The 19,559-nt window shown below is 42.4% G+C and overlaps 1 protein-coding gene across 12 annotated transcripts in view; it reads right to left on the bottom strand.

Annotated features, from left to right (window-relative positions):
• BEND7 (BEN domain containing 7) overlaps positions 1-12,149 on the bottom strand; it is a 100,607-nt gene extending 88,458 nt beyond the window's left edge. For 3 of the 12 annotated variants that reach the window (XM_078851173.1, XM_078851174.1, XM_078851182.1), the window contains exons 1-3: positions 11,643-12,139; positions 7,835-7,918; positions 625-924 (exon numbers count right to left, since the gene is read on the bottom strand). In XM_078851173.1, the coding sequence (XP_078707299.1) occupies positions 625-924; positions 7,835-7,918; positions 11,643-11,703 (445 nt within the window). In that variant the 5' untranslated portion in view covers positions 11,704-12,139. Of the gene's footprint in view, positions 1-624; positions 925-7,834; positions 7,919-11,642 lie in introns of all 12 variants that reach the window. The other 9 variants (XM_078851178.1, XM_078851175.1, XM_078851177.1 and 6 more) reach the window with 5 other exon arrangements.
• Positions 12,150-19,559: the final 7,410 nt, after the last annotated feature.

Raw genomic sequence — 19,559 nt, 5'->3', positions numbered from 1 at the left:
ATTTAAAAGCACTGGAACATCCACCTCAGAGAACAAGCCTACATTGGAAGCGGGATGGACAACATGCTCCGGATTCCAGCACAATTTATCCCTAACGGTCCCATAAGAACAAAAGCCTACATGTGCATGTGCCCTGTGTTGAAAAAACTGGCATTTTAGATCATGGCTACAATGGTATTTCATATCTGGAGGTAAAAAGTAATTTAAGACCGATTCTGCCACCCTTACTCACACAGAGTTGGATTTTATTCCACAAGCAGTCCTCTGATCTCATTGTGCTACTGACTTCATTGTGCTACTCAGTGTGAGTATGAGTGACAGAATCTGGCCCTTAGGGAGCTATGAATTCAGTAACAATGGTTTTAATAAGTACAGAAATAAAGTTTATAGAATAAAATATTAATATTATGCCCTACCACTAGGAATCCACTTTAAAACTTAAGACCTATGGGAGCAGCATGCACCAGGTCCACACCCACAGTCTTTCAAAGTGATAACTGTATTTAATGTTGTTAATTATGAAGTATCATTTATAATTTATTTATACATACTATAATTATCTGAACATAGGTAGATATTTAGTATAGTAAAAATGGTATTTGGAATATCTAATCTAGATCATACCATTGGATCCTACAGTTCTTGTTTCATTTTGGAAGCTTTTAGACCGAGTCCCATATTGCCCTGAAAAATGGCTAGTTTGAGGTGACACTTCATTCCATGCACCATTCTGAGAAGGATGGAGGCTCGCCTGGGAGTCTGCCAGGGCAGTCAGGCGCTGGGCCCATGCTATATCTAAATCCTGGGGTTCTTCCTTCAGTTTTTCTCCTTCTTTGCCAACTCGCTGATAGATTCTTCCAGTGCTGTCATTCAGTAATCTTCTCATCCCTGTAATTTGTTTTTTAATTTCCCGGCTTTCATCTCCTAATGAAAACAGAGCCACAGTTATCAGTGTAAATTAGCAAAAATGGTAATGGATAGAGATTAGTGATTTAGGTGCCAATAAGAGTTTCTAGCTGCTGGACTACAAAGCAACAAATAAATAAAAATAAAAGACATACTCGAGTGGTAGTTATGTATTGTGCCATGCTTTAATACACAGCAGTATTAAAACAGTAGTTGGGATATCCATGGTTAAAAAACCCTCTCATCTTGGCTTTCCTAATACTGTTTTTAAAGCTCTTACATATACCATACCATGGTTTTTAAAGCTCTTACGTATACCATACAATGGTATTTGGTTTGCTGTTTTCTGCTGAAGGAAACAACAATGGGTATAGCTGTTTCAAATACTTTTATGAGCCTAATCCTATTCAGACATTGACCTCAATGGGAGTTTCATCTGAGTTGAAGGGTGCAGGATCAGACTGTAAAGAGAGAAGCCAGATACCTATTAAGGGATAGACCCATCTCCCGTTGACATCAACAACATAGCTGCCATTGACTTTAATGGGAAAAGGATCAGTCCCCTGGTCCACAGAATTTCATAATAATGGGATACATAGAAATAAATGAAAAAACAGCTAATATCTATACAACCTTATATAGCCAAACTTCTGGACGCCTTAAAATGCAGATTATATGAGAAAAAAGAAAATATGTACAAGAAAAATGTAACTGTTTCAAATAAATTCAGCACATTTAAATAATAACAATTACATACTTTAATGCTCTCAGCACCGCTTAAGTATTAATTTTATGTATGAAACTACTGATTGCACAATGAATATATATGTTTGGGGCAGATAGTAGCTATTTTGCTCATTAAAGTAGGCATTACATTTCATTAGTAATAAGGAAATATTCATAACTACTGAAATATGAAGCTTCTATTTTTTACTGGTAATAGGGGAAAAAAAATCAAACAGCATAAGCAAGAGGAATAATGAAGATCAAGGAACTGATCAAATCAATCCTCCTCTTAGAATACATTTAAGACGGTGCTACTTGGCATCATCTGTTCTTTAGAAAAGATTTCAATTTCCATTCTTACATACCACCCCCAAACTAAAACATTTTCAGGAAAAATAGCTGTACAAAACAGATTTTGAGAAAAAAATGTGTAATGGCTCCACTTCAGCAAGGTCCTTAAACACATGCACAACTTCAGGAATGTAAATAGCCAGTCTCATCAACTTCAATGAGACTATCCATGAAAATTCGGCTGTTGTGATGCCTAAAATAACTTGATAACAGTTAGACAGTTGAGAACACAGCACATCATGTTGACCAACATGGTCTCATTGTTTCCTTGTACTCCCGCATCTGTATGTCTGTATCCATTTGCTGTCTCTTGTCTTATAGATTGAAAGATCTTTGGGGGTAGGGACTGTCTTTTTGTTGTTTCTACACAACATATTCTGGGGTGAATTCTACGCCACTGCACAATGCAGAATTTTGCAGAAATTAACATTGTGCATGCAGAATTTCCTTTCCCCCACAGAAATGGGATGCAGTGCTGCTAGCCACTACTAGAGGCTACTGGACTCGACAGAGCCCAGCTTGCACATAGAATACACTGCTGGGGGGAGGGAGAGGGAGCTAAAGGGTTCCTAGCAGCTGTAGTTTCCAGCGTATCCTGAGGGAAGGAGAGGGTGGCATGCAGGAAACTCTGTGCAAGCCTGGGACTGAGCATCAGGCTGTTTCTCCCTCTTGGATCCGGGGCTCTGTGGAGGGGAGGGGGACGGGTGTCTGGGTAAGGGGGGCGCCGGAGCTGGGCTCTGGGGAGGAGGGGGTTCGGGTGTATTGGCTGGCGGGGGGAGGAGGCAGCAACAGGTGGGCTCTGGAAGGGAGGGGTTGTGGGTGTCTGGCCCCCTGGGTGGGCTCGGAGGGACAGATGGGAATGTGGCAGAGAAACAGGAACTGGGTTGTCACATGGGGTTTCTTTGACTCTCTACTCCCGGGGGAATTTTTGTGTGTGTCTGTATTGTTGATAGGTATTCTGAAATAAATTACCAAAATAATTGACACTGGCACGATTATGTAGTGTTATTTTGACAAATAAAATGTGCAGAATTTTAAAATATTGTGTGCAGAACTTTTAAATTTTTGGTGCAGAAACTTAAATTTTTTGGCACAGATTGCCCCCAGGAGTAACAATACTCAGCGCAGTGGGGTCCTGCTCCATGACTGGGGCTCCTGGGTGATACAACAATACAAATAATAGCAGCTGTGCGCTTCGGTACCTTGCTGAACTGGAGCCTTTTTTTTTTTTTTTTAACTAATACACACTATAGGTCTGTAATTGTGCATCCTGCAACCCCAGTGTGCCCATGGGGCCAGCTATGTTGAAGGAGAGCTCTGGTCTTGAGTGGGGAATAAACATGGGAGGACAGCTGCAAAATCTATCTCCAGAGAATCAATGCATCTCCCATCTGACCTGGCTTCAACATTGCTATGGCTGGCTCTGCTCCACTGCAGAGCTGTGAGTAAAAGTGGCAAAATCTAGCTCTATTTTAATATATCACACGCATTTTTCAAGAGAAATGCTCATAACCAAGGTGTATGACAAAATATACTTATTATTTCTAGTTCAACTATAACTCTTTTATGCCAAAGTGTAACTAATTTGTAATTTTCAAGTGGCCTAACTTCAAGCTGTCTTAATAAAGTTCAGATACTACTTATTCTGAGGAACGGATGTGCTCTCTTTAAAATAATGTTGAACTGTGTCTTTAATGAGTGAGAATTTGTGTACAGAATTTACAATACTGCTTTGAGAATCATCAAAATACTTCAAATTAAAACAGGTACAAACTGAATTCTCCCACTGACAAATGCATGTGTGCTTCCAGGTGCTAAATATTTAACTGTATTAAGTAACAACAGTGTATTTATAGCAACTTGGATTAATGAAACACCACTGGTAATGTTGTAACGTAATGCCTAAACCCCTACTTCACCAGTATGTTGTCACTATTTTTCTTTATTGTTATACTTTACCTGTATGTACTATGTTATCTAAATGCAGGTCACTGTGTACTTTTCATATAGATTAATTTCATGGGCTGTCTTTATCACAGTGTTACATAGAACTATGTAATTTTGCTACCCCACATTGTGAAAAAAAATTATATGACTATACTGTAGTAGCTAAGAAATGGTATGTTATCATGAAATGAAAATCTCTACTGAGATTACACGTTCATCCTTTGCTTTGGCATTTCCTGACAAAGTGCATAAATTAAACAAATAAACTTAATGTTCTCTTAGCACAGCTTTTTAAATTTAACTTCCCATTTTTTATTTTAAATAAAAAGTAGGAAATATTTTAAAAATATAGTCAGTTTTACCTTTTACTTTACACAGCTTCAAAGTTTTGCTGAATTACAAATAATTGCAAAACAGCATTTAAGTTCTTCCATTCAGAACATCACCAGAATGCTGCCTTCCTGGACAAAGGCCAGCAAAACTCAGCTGCCGTATTTGAAGAATTTACACGGACCAATTCAAAGCACTTCAGGGGACCAGGGGGTTTAAAGCACACAACTACACACACGTGCATGCACAGTGCATCCTCTCTTACATTCATCGGTAATGAACCAGCCAAAACTCTCATACTCAGGCTATATGATTTACAAACACTTGGTCAAAAGAAAGTGAATTTCTCCTGGCACAAAAGCATGCAACCCTCCTCTGCAAGGACTATTTCCATACCAAAACATAACTTTCAAACTCCAGCTGTTTCTGCTGTAATCCTCTTCAGACATCACCAAATTAGGGTTTTGAAGTACAGGCAATTATGAAGGCCAGTAAGTAGAAAAAGTGGGAATAGGACTGCCAACCTCATGCCTCCCTGATCTGTGCACATTTCCCTAGATTAAGGAAGTATTTTGGCTGAGAAAGCAGAGGCAGGAGGGGGACCCTTTTCATCACATCATAGGTTTTCCAAAATAACTGAAAAGTTGTCCTGGCTGTTTTGTAGCTATCTCGAATTAGCCATTTCACTTTATAGCTAAATTATGCACATCTGGTATAACAACATTCCTTCCTTGTACTCTTTGGCCCCAGTCCTGCAAGGACATGGGCCAACCCCTCAGCCCAGGTGGAACCCCAGTGAAGTTAACAAAAGGTCCACATGGGTGCAGACATGCAGCTCAGCAGAGCAATTTACAGGATCAGGTTCTTAGGGTCAGATCCTCCATCAGTGGGAGTTTTGCTATTGACTTCAACAGGAGCAGGAGTTAGCCCTGGATGAGCTTAGCAAAGGGGGAAAAAAGCACCCTTTACTGTGTGTGCTTCGTGTAAGATTTCCAAAAGATTATAATCAGTCAGATCAAAAACATTTTCCTCTGGAGCAGGGCTACTGTACTTTCATGCTACATTACAATGAATTTTTTAAAATGAAAAAGTGTACTTCAAATCTACCCCCCACTAGGAATGCTAGGAACGATTAAGACAAGGATAGATAATAAGACAGCAAATATAATATTTCCTCTATATAAATCCATGGTACATCCACACCTTGAATACTGCGTGAAGATGTGGTCGCCTCATCTCAAAAAAAGATATATTGGAATTGGAAAAGGTTCAGAAAAGGGCAACAAAAATTATTAGGGGTATGGAACAGCTTCCGTATGAAGAGAGATTAATAAGACTGGGACTTTCATCTTAGAAAAGAGATGACTAAGGAGTAATATGATTGAGGTCTATAAAATCATGACTGGTGTGGAGAAAGTAAATAAGGACATGTTATTATAGCACAAGAACTAGGGGGTCACCAAATGAAATAAATAGGCAGCAGGTTTAAAACAAACAAAAGGAAGTATTTTTTCCCACACACCGCACATTCAGTCTATGGAACTCTTTGCCAGAGGATGTTGTGAAGGCCAAGACGATAACAGTTCAAAAAAAGAACTAGGTAAATTCATAGGGGATAGGTCTATCAATGGCTATTAGCCAGGATGGGCAGCGATGGTGTCCCTAGCCTCTGTTTGCCACAAGCTGGGAACTGGTGTCAGGGAATGGATGACTTGATGATTACCTGTTCTGTTCACTCCCTCTGGGGCACCTGGCATTGGCCACTGTCAGAAGACAGGATACTGGGCTAGGTGGACCTCTGGTCTGACCCAGTATGGTCATTCTTATGTTCTTATTTGAAAACACAGCTATATAAAAGAAACCCTTTTTCACGTTTAACTATACAGTAATAGCTGCTGACAAAAAAATCATACTTGGATATAATTCTATTAAAACTAACAAATAACTTCATAGACTTATGTAAAGTCAACTTTTTCTGTATGAATAAATTGTGGAAGATATTATTCCAGGAACAGAATATATTCTTGGAATTACTGAGTAATTTATGCACTGTTCCACCGTTCCAAGCACACATTATTTATTTTATCATGACAAAATAAAGTTATTAATCTGCTGACTTCCATTTTAACAATGTGAAATGCTGTAAAATGCACAGACACCTGCATTACAGTACATTTCAGTTCCACTTTATATCAGCCATAAACATCTCTGTTTTGGACACCTCTTCAAAACAAATGCACACAGCATACTGTATGTGGCATTCGATTTTATGAAACTATAAAAGTTCTTCACTGTTAATTACACAGACAAATGTCTCATCACACATTTGGCTACCAGGATAATAATTAGTTTTCCACATTAACCTTTCAAACTAGAGCATGAATTTCAAGTCAAAAGCACTGTAAAAAAACTCAGATAGGAGGTATCTTACATTATACTTTAACATTTTTGTGAAGATAATAAAATACAAAGACTGAAGAAAGGAAATTATGTATGCAATCAACTTTTAAAAAGCCATTGTGTCTATATGTAACAGTACTGTCTGCATGATACAGTAGTACAATCCTCTCAAGGACTTGCGTGCTCATCTCTGAGCTAACATTTTTGTGCTAAAACAGACATGCTGTCAGTATCTGCCAGACAGTTATGGGGCTTTACTGATTCAAACATCAGACCCAGAGCCTGAGCCTGACAACCTTCACTTATATGAATTTAATGGGACTATTCATGATCAGAGATATTGGATTTGCTTTCAAATCCACCTCTCATTGATGTCAACTGAAAGATTCATATTGACTTCACTGGGAGGTGGATCAGGCCTTTAATGAGGTGATGTCTTGAGTATCTTCAAGTCCTGCTGAAGTCCATTGGTTAAGACACTTAGCTCTTTGCTGCAGAGGCTCAGAACCTCTCAAGATCAGGCTCTAGATAAGACAGGAGTGGAAATGTAAAAGGAAGAGTACACAGCCACAAAAATGATGAGCAGTTCAGTGATAACCAGTTCTATCAAGCTGTAGTTAAGGAAGACTATATATTACATCTCTGTTTTCTTTACACATTTTTGACTGTTGATTTAATTCAATTTTGCGATGGCAGTGTTAGCAGCCAAGCTACAGAGGTGAAAGGACATTACATTAAGACATTACATTAATCCTCTGTCCCACCCACAGCAGAAGCAACACCAAACAAATAGCAGCTTCCTGGAAATTGAATTTCTGTTATCCAGATGTCAAAGATGTAATACCCCAATCACACAAACTATTGCCAGTGAAGCATGCCAGTGAATATGCAATGTAAATGGGGTGAACAGAGAGCTGCAAAACTGCCCAGTCAGCATCTGGCCCTGAGAGCGAATGATAATTAGCACTCTGTGTAGACTCTAATAAACATTTATGTCTGAAACTACAACTTTTAGCAATGTTAATAAAGGATATATTGGCAATCTGTAAAATAAAAACGTCTTGAAGAGAATGTCCATATTAAACAATGGCATACAACTCCTGTCTTTACACTGCCCCCTAATTGAAAATGGTTACGCTGTGTTGCTCATAAATTAATCGACACAAGAACATACCTAAAAAAACCGACTGTGTTTCTTTGGTCTCCCCATTAACATCATTGCTGTAGTCAGAGATCTTATATACCTCATGATGATAATCTGGAATGAAAAAGTATAAAAAAAATTAGAACTCAAGTGATCTGGAAAAAATGAACACTGAACACATTGCTACAGTTTTATTAATCATTTATCAATATATCTGCAGTTTATTCCATGTACATCAAATTAACCACAGAAAATGTGCTCTGTATCAGCACTCCCTAAAAAACTTTGCTCAAACTGAAGAGAACTGAAATATTTCACACATTTTAGGGACAAGCTACGCCTGGCTTATATTACTATGTTCATTTTCACAGTAAATTATTTCACCAGATGCCTATTATCTGGATTCTTGCCTTACAGATGGAAAGCAAATGTATAATGTAAATGAAAACTTTACCCTCTTATAGGCCAAGGGAAACTTTCACACTTTATCTCAAAACAAAATTAGTGATATATATTATGGGATAAATTTTTAGTTCTGTGGCCTGATCCTGTGCTGCTGCTGTCATTTGGCCATTGAATTCCTATGGGACCAGATTTGGGCACTATATATGGATATTGACTGATGGCAATTGATTTCCACAGCTATCATAAAAGCACTGATTTTCTATTTCAAATGAAATGCAACTTGGATAAACAGTCTGAGCTCTGACCACAAGAGTGCATTTAGTAAAAACAACTACACTCTTTACATGCACACAAGAAGAGAGTAGCATTTACAACAGGGAATACTGGAGACAGCAAGCCAGGATTCTATTTCTAACTCTGCTACTGACAAACCTGACAGTGACCGTGACCTCGTGACTGTATGACCTGCGAAAATCACTTTGGACTGAATAATAAGGTACTAAGTAGCTCTTGTGAGATGTTGTGCACACTCAGTTCCTACTGACTTTAATGAGACTTGAGCATACTCAGCACCTCACCAAGACTGGGTTCTTTAATTCCAGATGTCTCAGTTTCTCCCTTTGTAAAGTGGTGTTTATAACATTCACTTGCTTCAAAAAGGTGTTGTGAGGCTTCCTTAATCAATGTGTGGGAAAGTGCTTTGAGATATTCAGAAAAATGGCACAACAGAAGCTAGGAGTATTATGTTCACTCTTTTTATGAGAAAGGCACCTGCCTCTCTGACAAAATAATCAGGTCCAGAATTCAAAGATCCCCTAACATACGAACTCTATTGTTACTTATTATTTGTAAAGCACTACTAGTGTGACTACCTCAAAAAAAAATAATAAAAAAAGACTCTCTCCTGCAGCAAACCAAAATCACACATAATACAGCAACATGACAGACAGAAGGGCTATAAGGGAAGGATGAGGACTATGAATGTAAGGAAGGAAAGGTGAAGAAGTGAGTGATGATAGGTAAGTCAGAAGAAATGGGGTTTAGTTTTGGTTTTTTTGGATGGGGGCAGGCAGATGGATGAAGGAGAATTAAGTTGCACAGCACGTGGAACCACAGATAAAGTTCCAGGTACACAGGTGGGAAAAGCTAGAGTCTCTTTTGTGAGAATTATAAAAAAAAAGAGGACTTACCAGAATCTGATACATTATTCATTTTTTCCTATATTTTTATACCTCCTGATGAAGATTGTCAAAATCTGGCTGTAATAGCGCTTAAGAACTATAGTGAGGGGCAGATTCATAATGCTCAGAGAAACAGATTGCATGCTATCTCTCTAAAATGTTCCCTATGTCTTCAGTTAGATATGGTACCCTTCACTGTTCCTTAACTGTTGTATGACAGGTTTCAGAGTAGCAAATAAATTTGTTGAATGACAGTTTCTGCATTTCACCTAGAGGTGGCTGCATTGGAGGTATACACAATTTTATGTACACAGTAGTCTGAATTAGTTCGTTATGATGATAAAGTGCTTTGAGATTTCTTGGGATGAGAGAGGCTACAGTATACAGTAAACATGACAATAGTTTACATAATATAAGTCAATATAACAGTGGGTGTCTCCCTTAGTCCTTTCTTCTGCCTGCGATGTCGTAGACCAGGGCCTATGAAATCCCTATCAATTTCCTCACAGTAAACACTAAACTATGACATTACTGAATGACTTAAGCAGGAAGCACCAGCTGAGTAGCAGAGACACCTATTTATACAAAATTATCTTGGTAATCAACTTGCATAGGAAATGGGGAAGGGGGTGGAGGGGGGTACATGAAAGCTGAATCTTACTTTGTTAAAATACAATTTTTATCTTCTCCATTCTCCCAGAATCAAAATACAACTTTTTCAGAAATCGTGTTTAGTGTGGTTGTTCTCTTTAAATTTCTATAACCAGAGGGGTTCTCAGACAAACCAAAAATGGCTAAGAATTCACTAGTGAAAATTAGTTCTCTCTGAATTAAAGTTAAAAGTATTATTCAAAAAATTATTAATCTACATTACAAATGACATCTTAAGACTGAATGTTTATAAAATATTAATTTACTTTTGACTATTTGTGTTATTCTTCACATCTTACAGTTTTCTCAACTTGGAAATACGAACAACTAATCAGTTTCATTTTCAGATCCTCATACTAGCACAATTCAGCAAGGCTTATATTATAAGCAATGCAAGAGAATATATCATTGTAAAAAAAACCAAACCTGTTTCTTTTGGAACGTTAAACCCCAGATACATTTTTACTGGCAACATGTTTGGAACTGCTTGTTTTTACAAAACCTACAGTAATTTTTTGGCCAATTTTGACCTGACAGTATTCCTTTAGATTAAAAAATGTTATGTGCAATGCTCAAGATTCTACTGCAATGGTAAAATGAAAATATTTAATTGTTCAGTATTTCCTCAAAGTGAGGTTATTTTCATTGTTTAATTCCTTTGCTTCCCGTTTGTTTTCATCTAACGTTGACTGAAAAGGGATGCCTAAATACACTAAGTGCAGAACCGTCACATAAAAAAAAAAGTGTGACATTACACCAAAGAAGTCACTTGCCTTGAACTTAGCATGCAGGACACACACAGCATTCCATGGAGATATTTCAGCTCAATACTTTAAAACACGGAAGTCAAATCAATGAGAGTAAAAGATCTAATCAGCTGGAGTAGCAGTACATACCCCCACCAAAATAAAACGCTAAGGCTGGAAAGTCCACCTGTTAAAATGACCACCAGCGACTCTGTCTTATTTTTTAAAAGATCGAAATTGAGCTGTCTGGTTTTTTTCCGACAAAAATCCAAGCATTTTCTTCACCATCCCTTTTAAAACATCCTCTTCTTTTCGTAAAGCGAACACACACCGAGCGAACAAGTTACATGCCAGGAATTCTTCCTTACCCATGCACAATTAATTAGCTGCGTTTATTTTATTTGAAAGGCAACCTCTATTAGGCTTTTCTTTGACATACGTGTATGTACGCAATCAACAGGAGGGGGAAAAAAAACAACCCAGAGGACTTGAATACCGAAAGGGTTCTCTCTTCCCCAAGTACCCATTATTTTGATAATTTCCTGACTCGCTTTTTTGTTTGTTTGTTTGTTTGACTGGGCTTACAAGGAAATTGCGATTCAACTTTATTTTGGATCGCATCTGCTTTGAAAACCATGCCCTCACTGGGGAGAGGGTTTTTAAAACAGATCCAAGGAGTTAAATAATAAATAGCAGAAGGCAGAAAGACGCTGAAGGAGACAGAGGGAAGGGAGAAGCCCACATTTCATAACACCCTGCTCTTCTCCTTTGAGACACGTTGAGCCGAAAGTCCCTTCGAGGGACAAATAAACAAAAAGTCACGCACCCAGCCGCCCCCCACCAGCGCCACTTTACCTTGGTTGATCAGTTTAAAGCTTTGGGATTTCCTGCTCCTCTTCCTCTCAGTAAACTCCATGGTGTGGGCAGAAGGGAGGAGGAGGAAGAAAGGAAGGAGAAAGGGGATGGCACAGAGCGAGTTGGAGGCTGAACAGCCACCCAGCCGCAGGACCAAGGTCCGTCCCTTTAATCAGCAAAAATAAACCGGGGCTGGGAGATTTCAGTTCCAACTGCGGGTCGGCGGCGAGCCGGGACAAGTTGACTCTGGGCTCCCTCCTTGCCCCGCGGATCCAACCCCAAACTTTGCGGGGGGCTGCTCGCCCGGCGCGGGGGAAGCCCTCGCTGTGTGCGGGGAGCCGGCCGGGCCGCCTCCGGGAAGCCGCCGCCGCCGCCGAGGGAAGCGCTCCGCGGCTGGCGTGTGTCGCTACCTCAGCGGCGCCTGGGACCCCCGCTGCCACCTGCTGGGGGAAGCCTGCGCGCACCACAGCGCGCCCCGTGGTGGCTGAGGGAGCCTGGCCCGCAGGCCGCCACCCCGAGGCCGGCCCGCAGCCCCACGCCACGCCGAGGCGGCGGCGGCGGCGGCGGGCCCCAAGGGAGCGGGGGGGCAGTGGTTTCAGCCTCATGCTAGTGAAGGGAGAGGGCGGCGAGGTGATTCTGCGCCTCCCCCCTCCCCTGCCGGCCCGGGAATGGGGGGCGGTTGGTCTCGGGGGCGGGGGGGGGGGAGGAACGGATCGGGGTCTGGTTGTCGGAGGGGGAGGGGAACGCAGGGGCGGCGCCATTTTGTGCCCCGGTCCCCGGTGCAGTTCCCCTCACGCGCACGGGGCTGGCTCCCGCTACTGCCTCCTAGAGCCGCGGGCTGCGCCCCGAGGGAGGCAGGGGCGGGGGGGCCCCGCAGGGCGCTCGGGGGCGAGCCAGCGCCTCTGTTGATCCCGAATTGGGTGACATCAAGGCAGGCAGGTGGCATCGCCCCCCGGGGCTGCATTCCCCCCGCCGGGCCTGGAGCCCGCTTCTCTGCACGGCCTGGCGCGCTGCTTGCTGGGCACACCCGGGGCCAAATCCCACCCTCCTGCCCCGCAAACTTTGCTCGGGAGAGGGCGAGCAATGGCCTGCAGTGGAGCTTCCCTGGGGAGCAACGCAAAGGGGGTTGGGCCCAGAGAGGAAGAGGCAGACTCTGCCCTCAAGCAGCCTCCATGGGGGTCGGATCCTGCCTCTCTCCCCCCATGGCCACAGCTCTGCTCAAGGAAGGATTTGTCATACAAGCAAAGGTCAGGCCCTGGATCAGAAAAAGGCATCACCTTTAAGACTAGCGGCATACACCTTGACACCAGGCTTTAATTAAAAGCAAGGAAAAAAGGTGGATGATTCTGCCTGATTTTCATTTAGGCCTGGTCTGCATGCAGTGTTTGTACCAGGACAACTATTTCGGTTAGGGGTGGGATTTTTAACCAGAATAAAGAACGAGGAGTACTTGTGGCATCTTAAAGACCAAGAAATTTATTTTGGCATAAGCTTTCATGGGCATCTTTCTTTAACCAGAATAGTTATGCTGCTACCACTCCTAGTGTGGATACAACTATGCCAGTATAGAGGTGCCTTATGATGACATAGCTGGATCCACACTGGGGGTTAAACCACTTTTAAGTGCATGAGACCTGGTCTACACTACAGGGTTAGGTTGATGTAAGCTGCCTTGCATCAAACTAGCTGTGTAAGTGTTCTTCACTTGAATTTGGCTTCTGCTGATGTAAATGCCTCTCTAACAACGAGGAGTCTGGTGGCACCTTAAAGACTAAGAAATTTATTTGGGCATACGCTTTCATGAGTAAAGTAATGTGTCACTGAGTCACCGGGCTGATGCTCTGGAACTACTCCCTACAAAGCCAGTCAGGACTCTGGGGGAGCATGCCTCCTTTCTCTGAGCAGACTGTCTCCAGGGCAAGAAGCTTATACAGCTTCGACCTTCCTGGGTCTGACCTCGGAGCATTCAGCATCTCCTTCCACACCATGCGCTTCCCGCAGCGAGTCCACCTGGGCGGGGCTCCTGGGGAAGCTAGAGGGCCCTGCCCCCCAACTCCACAGTCAGCAGTGACTCTGAGCCGGCCGGTAAAACCGAAGGTTTATTAGTTGACAGGAACACAGCACAGGGAAGAACTTGTTAGCACAGAAGTCAGTGACTTTCAGCCAAGTCCATCCTGGGGGGAGGGGAGCCCAGAGCCAGGGCTCTGGCCCTCCTCCTGTGCCCTAAGCCAGCCAAGACTGCCTCGCTTCCAGCTGCCTGGCCCCTGCCCTACCCGTTGCTCCTTCTCTGATGTTTGTCTTGCTTCCCGGGCCAGAATCACCTGGTCGCATTTCACTCCTGGATCTCAGATTACGAAGGGGCAGCTAAAGCAGCCTATGCAAAAGTCACACACAGCATTCATGCAAAACAAGGGAAAATCCTCACTTTGTCACATGATGTAATTATGTCAACACGTTGCTTATGATAACTGTTACTGGCTTTCAGGAGCTGCCCCACAATGCCCCACACTGACTGTACAATCGATACATACATTCTTGGTGAGGACACGCATTGCTGACACAAGGAGCCAAGTATGCGCACACACAAGTGATTTAGTATCTGCAGTGGCTGTATGCCAACATAAGTTAGGTCAACATAATTTTGGAGTATAGACATGACCTTACAGAGACAAGGTTGGTGAGGTAGTATCTTTGATTGGACCAACCTCTGATGGAGAGAGACAAGTTTTTGAGCTTACACAGAGCTTTTCTTCAGAAGAGAAGCTCTGCCCTGGTCTACACTACAAATTTATGTTGGTATAATTATATCGTTCAGCAGTGTGGAAAATGCACATCCTTGAGCAACGTAGTTATAGCAACCTAACTCCAGGTGCAGACAGCATTATGTTGATGGGAGGGCTTCTCCCTTTGACATAGGTACTGCCTATCGAGGAGGTGGAGTACCTACACTGATGGGAGAAACTGTCCTATCGGCATAAGTAATGTCTTCACTAAGCGCTACAGCTCTCTTCCTACGTTCGAAACTTGCCTCTCGCCAACAGAAGTTGGTCCAATAAAAGATACTATCTCACCTACTTTGTCTCTCTAATATTCTAGGACCAACATGGCTACAACACTGCATTTAACTATGTAGGTATATGTTAAAGTAGTACAACTTCTGTGTGTAGACAAACTCCATTTCTGGGTTCGCTGAAACTTAAAACTAAAAGCTAAATGTTTATTTTATCATATTTTTACAATGTGCATATTTAAATTACCCATCAGAATAGTATCAAATTTTGGGGGGATGCAAACCAAGATCAAAAAAAGTTTTGCACAAGCCTTTGTGAATTAAGGCTGACAAATTTCATGCAGCTTAGTTTAACGTGAATACCCAAAGTAAGAGAAAGAGTCTCCTCCAGTGAAGGAACATGTCTTGGCATAGCTGGCAATTTGTGTAATGAATTACAGAAGGCCCAGTTTAATGTTTACATAACCGACAGTTGAAATTAATGCTTTAATTTATTCACCAATTGACACCTTCACACATTGGTATTTTACATCGCATGCTGTCTGCTAAAGTAGAAGGGCTAAACTGTTCCCTGGTGTAACTTCTTTGCAGTTGATATGTTAGGGATGCATTTAGCATAAGTGTATTGTCTGCAGAGAACAGCCTGGACATACAATCCTGGACCCAAAAACTCCCAAATTTTGGGGAAGGGCAGATCAGAATTTTGTGGGTCAGACCCACTCTCAGTCACTTGGTGAAATAACAACAAAAGGGCACACAACTTGCCTACAAATAGGGTTGCCACCTTTCTAATTGCTGGTAACCAGACCCTCAAGGCCCTGCCCCGTCTCTTTCCCCAAGGCCCTGGCCCTGTTGCTTGCTCCTCTCCCCCATTACTTGCCTCCACCTCCACCTCCCCTGCTCTGCGGCTGGGACGGGAGCTGCTGCAGCCTGACAAGGAGGCTTCCTGCAGGTAGGAGGTGGCCTCGGCTGAGCTGGGGCTGGCATGGGTTAATGACTCAGCACCTCCCACTGCCCTGCAGTAACTGGGCTTTTGGTATCTGGTCAGTACATGTGACCAGACACTGCCATGTCCCATTTCCAACTGGACTTTCCGGTTGAAAACTGGGCACCTGGCAAACCTAAATGGTACCCAGACACAGAAGCCAAAAAATGGACTGTCTGGGTAAAAGCCGGACGAGTGGCAACCCTATCTACATGTATTTGAAGAAATACGTTCTTTGCTCCCATCAAAGTCCATAGGAAAATTCCTGTTGATTTCAGTGGTACAGATCAAACCCATATTTAAGAGTTATGATGTGAAATGAAAAAAAGAAAAACAGCCTGAATATTACCATTATTATTTTTTATTACAGTTGTGCCCAGAGACTCCAATCAGGTTCCTGTTGTGCTAGGCGATGTACAAACACAAAGTAAAAGACAGTGCCAGGCTCAAATCACAATATCAGGAAATATGCCTAATGGTGAGCTTTAAATCTAGAATATTAGACTCCTAAGGGAAGTGATGGAAACCTCATAGCTGGGCAGGGTTGTCATTTCATATTACATTGCTATGGGGACAATTCCAAAAGGCAATCAGTATGCTACTTTGGGGAATTTTCTAAACTTCAGTGCTAGACTTTGTCAGAGAAAGTTGAACTTACATACCATCTTAAGTCCTACATCATATTTCAGATGTGGATGCTGAAGCAATGGTGGTAGGTTGATGTTGTAAACTGCGAGCTAAATTAAATGGGCCAAAGTAATACCCACTGTAACTTCACTGAAGTCAGGTCTCAAACTCTGCAGTGCTGTACCTTAATTTTGTTTGCAAAAATCAGGTTAACTGTTTAATAACTACTGCTGATTCTATTCTGCTAACCTGACAAAAGATTTAAAACATTTGGGACTGCTATGATTAGCACTCATCATTAATGAGGACAACAGAGGAATTTTATGAAGCATAAGTCCCTCATTCACTGCTATTCTAATCACATGGTAGGATCCTGCAGTGGCCCAGGGGATGTGGCACAGACCAAAGAGATCTTTTCTAGTATTTCTGTGGTTCTATGTCTTGTGTTTTTCATTTCTGTGAAGCATTTGGGGATACAATTTGTGAAAGAGATACGCAAGATAAAGTTGTATTGGCTGTTGTCTTCCTTTTTTGTTCTTTCCCTTTGTTATATTTTTTCCTTGAAAGGAAACTGTCAATTTGAAATTTTCTGTCTGAAAATTGTGTACACACTAGTTACAAGTAACACCTAAGGCTGTTGTCACAGAAAGTTATTATAAACTGATTTCATTTTTCAGTTTGTTGTAGGGTTGCCAACTCTGACTGAAACTATTCTGGGAGATTTTTTTCCCCCAACGTGACGTAATGTCACTTTCTTAAAATATCCTATTAAAATCTTCTGGATTGCTTTCAATAGTCACCAGGAGATTGATGCTGATTCCGGGAGACTCTAGGCCAGGGGTGGCCAACCTGCGCCAGAGAAGGAGCCAGAATTTACCAATGTACATTGCCAAAGAGCCACAGTAATATGTTAAAAGAAAAGGAGTACTTGTGGCACCTTACAGACTAACAAATTTATTTGAGCATAAGCTTTTGTGAGCTACAGCTCACTTCATCGGATGCATGCAGTGGAAAATACCACATTAGCAGCCCGCATCAGCTCCCCGCAGCCCCTGCCGGCAGCCCCACTGATCAGCACCTCCCCCTCACTCCCCGTGCCTCCCACAGTGTGCAGGAGGCTCTGAGTGGGAGTGGGAGGAGGAAGGGCATGAAAGGCTCAGGGGAGGGGGCGGGAAGGGACAGGGCCTTGGAGGAAGGGGTGGAGTGGGGGCAGGGCCTGTGGCAGAGCCAGGCGTTGAGCAGTGAGCGCCCCCCAGCACATTGGAAAGTTGGCACCTATAGCTCCAGCCCCGGAGCTGGCGCCTATACAAGGAGCCGCATACTAACTTCTGAAGAGCCGCATGCGGCTCCAGAGCCACAGGTTGGCTACCCCTGCTCTAGGCCAATCCTAGAGGGTTGGCAGTCGTAGTTTGTTGCCTTTGTGCATATGACAGAACTTAGGGTACAGTCAGTTTCACTCTTTCCCCTGTATAGTCAGAGCCTGATTGTGCAAACATAAACACCACACACATGAATTTACTCATGTACTCATACACTTAGGCCCTGATTCTGCAATCTGTGCTGCATGGAAATGAATTAAATCTAGAAAATTGGACAGCCCTTTAGATCAGAGTCCTTTAGTTATTCATAGAACAGATATGACATGGGTAGCTGCTGAGCACTTGTCCTTACTACACTGACAATAAGAAAAGGAGGACTTGTGGCACCTTAGAGACTAACCAATTTATTTGAGCATGAGCTTTCGTGAGCTACAGCTCACTTCATCGGATGCATTCAGTGGAAACTGCAGCAGACTTTATATACACACAGAGAATATGAAACAATACCTCCTCCCACCCCACTGTCCTGCTGGTAATAGCTTATCTAAAGTGATCATCAAGTTGGGCCATTTCCAGCACAAATCCAGGTTTTCTCACCCTCCACCCCCCTCACACAAATTCACTCTCCTGTTGGTGATAGCCCATCCAAAGTGACAACTCTCTACACAATGTGCATGATAATCAAGTTGGGCCATTTCCTGCACAAATCCAGGTTCTCTCACCCCCCTCCCAAAAACCACACACACAAACTCACTATCCTGCTGGTAATAGCTCATCCAAAGTGACCATTCTCCCTACAATGTGCATGATAATCAAGGTGGGCCATTTCCAGCACAAATTCAGGTTTTCTTACCCCCCCACCCCATACACACACAAACTCACTCTCCTGCTGGTAATAGCTCATCCAAAGTGACCAAAGTGAATTTGTGTGGGGGGGTGGAGGGTGAGAAAACCTGGATTTGTGCTGGAAATGGCCCAACTTGATGATCACTTTAGATAAGCTATTACCAGCAGGACAGTGGGGTGGGAGGAGGTATTGTTTCATATTCTCTGTGTGTATATAAAGTCTGCTGCAGTTTCCACGGTATGCATCCGATGAAGTGAGCTGTAGCTCACGAAAGCTTATGCTCAAATAAATTGGTTAGTCTCTAAGGTGCCACAAGTACTCCTTTTCTTTTTGCGAATACAGACTAACACGGCTGTTTCTCTGGTACACTGACAATGTGCCTCAACCATGACCTGATGGGACCTCCTTGAGAGATCACAGGGTGGTTTGGTCTCCATGTACCTTCATTCCTGGGTCTATGGGTTGGGACTGGGTTGGTATTTTTATGCTCTGGACAACTAGGCCTCATCTACACTTAGAATTTATGTGGAAATAGCTATGGCGCACAGGGTTGAGAAAAATCCACACCCCAGAGCGCTGTAGCTATGCCATCCTAACCCCAGTGTAGACAGAGCTAGCTCGACGGAAGAATGCTTCTGTTGACCTAGCTACTATCATTCAGGGAGGCGGTTTTACCTACGGTGATGGAAAAACCCTTTCTGTTGCTGGCCTAGTTATGGCACATAGCTAGAACTGGACTCAGACAATCAGCTCATTTGTCACAGGCCGCTATCAGATTATTCTAACTAGAGACCCACAGATAAAAGTCTTCTTTATTCTGTTACCATGGCTGCCATGTTCTACCCTACATACCCTTGCTCTTCCATGGTGGGCAAGTGACTGTAATAAAGGGAACTGGATCGAAGGGGTAGAAAGCTTTTAATTTCACCTTTTAATTCAATTTAAATCTTAGGGCTGCATGAATATTACATTTTAAGAAAATATCGTTCCTCTTTGGTGGAAACATGGGAGTATTATTTATCCAGTTCTAGTCAAGGTTTATTTGGGAATGTTTTATTTCAAAATAACACTTGAAATTTGTATATATTCACAAACAGTCAAAATTATTTGCTCAGTTAAAATATTCATT

Source organism: Lepidochelys kempii, chromosome 1 (genome assembly GCF_965140285.1).
Source record: "Lepidochelys kempii isolate rLepKem1 chromosome 1, rLepKem1.hap1, whole genome shotgun sequence".
In the NCBI taxonomy this organism is placed as follows: domain Eukaryota; kingdom Metazoa; phylum Chordata; order Testudines; family Cheloniidae; genus Lepidochelys; species Lepidochelys kempii.
The sequence above is the reverse complement of the archived record's forward strand: the minus strand, read 5'-3'. Positions and strand labels throughout refer to the sequence as shown.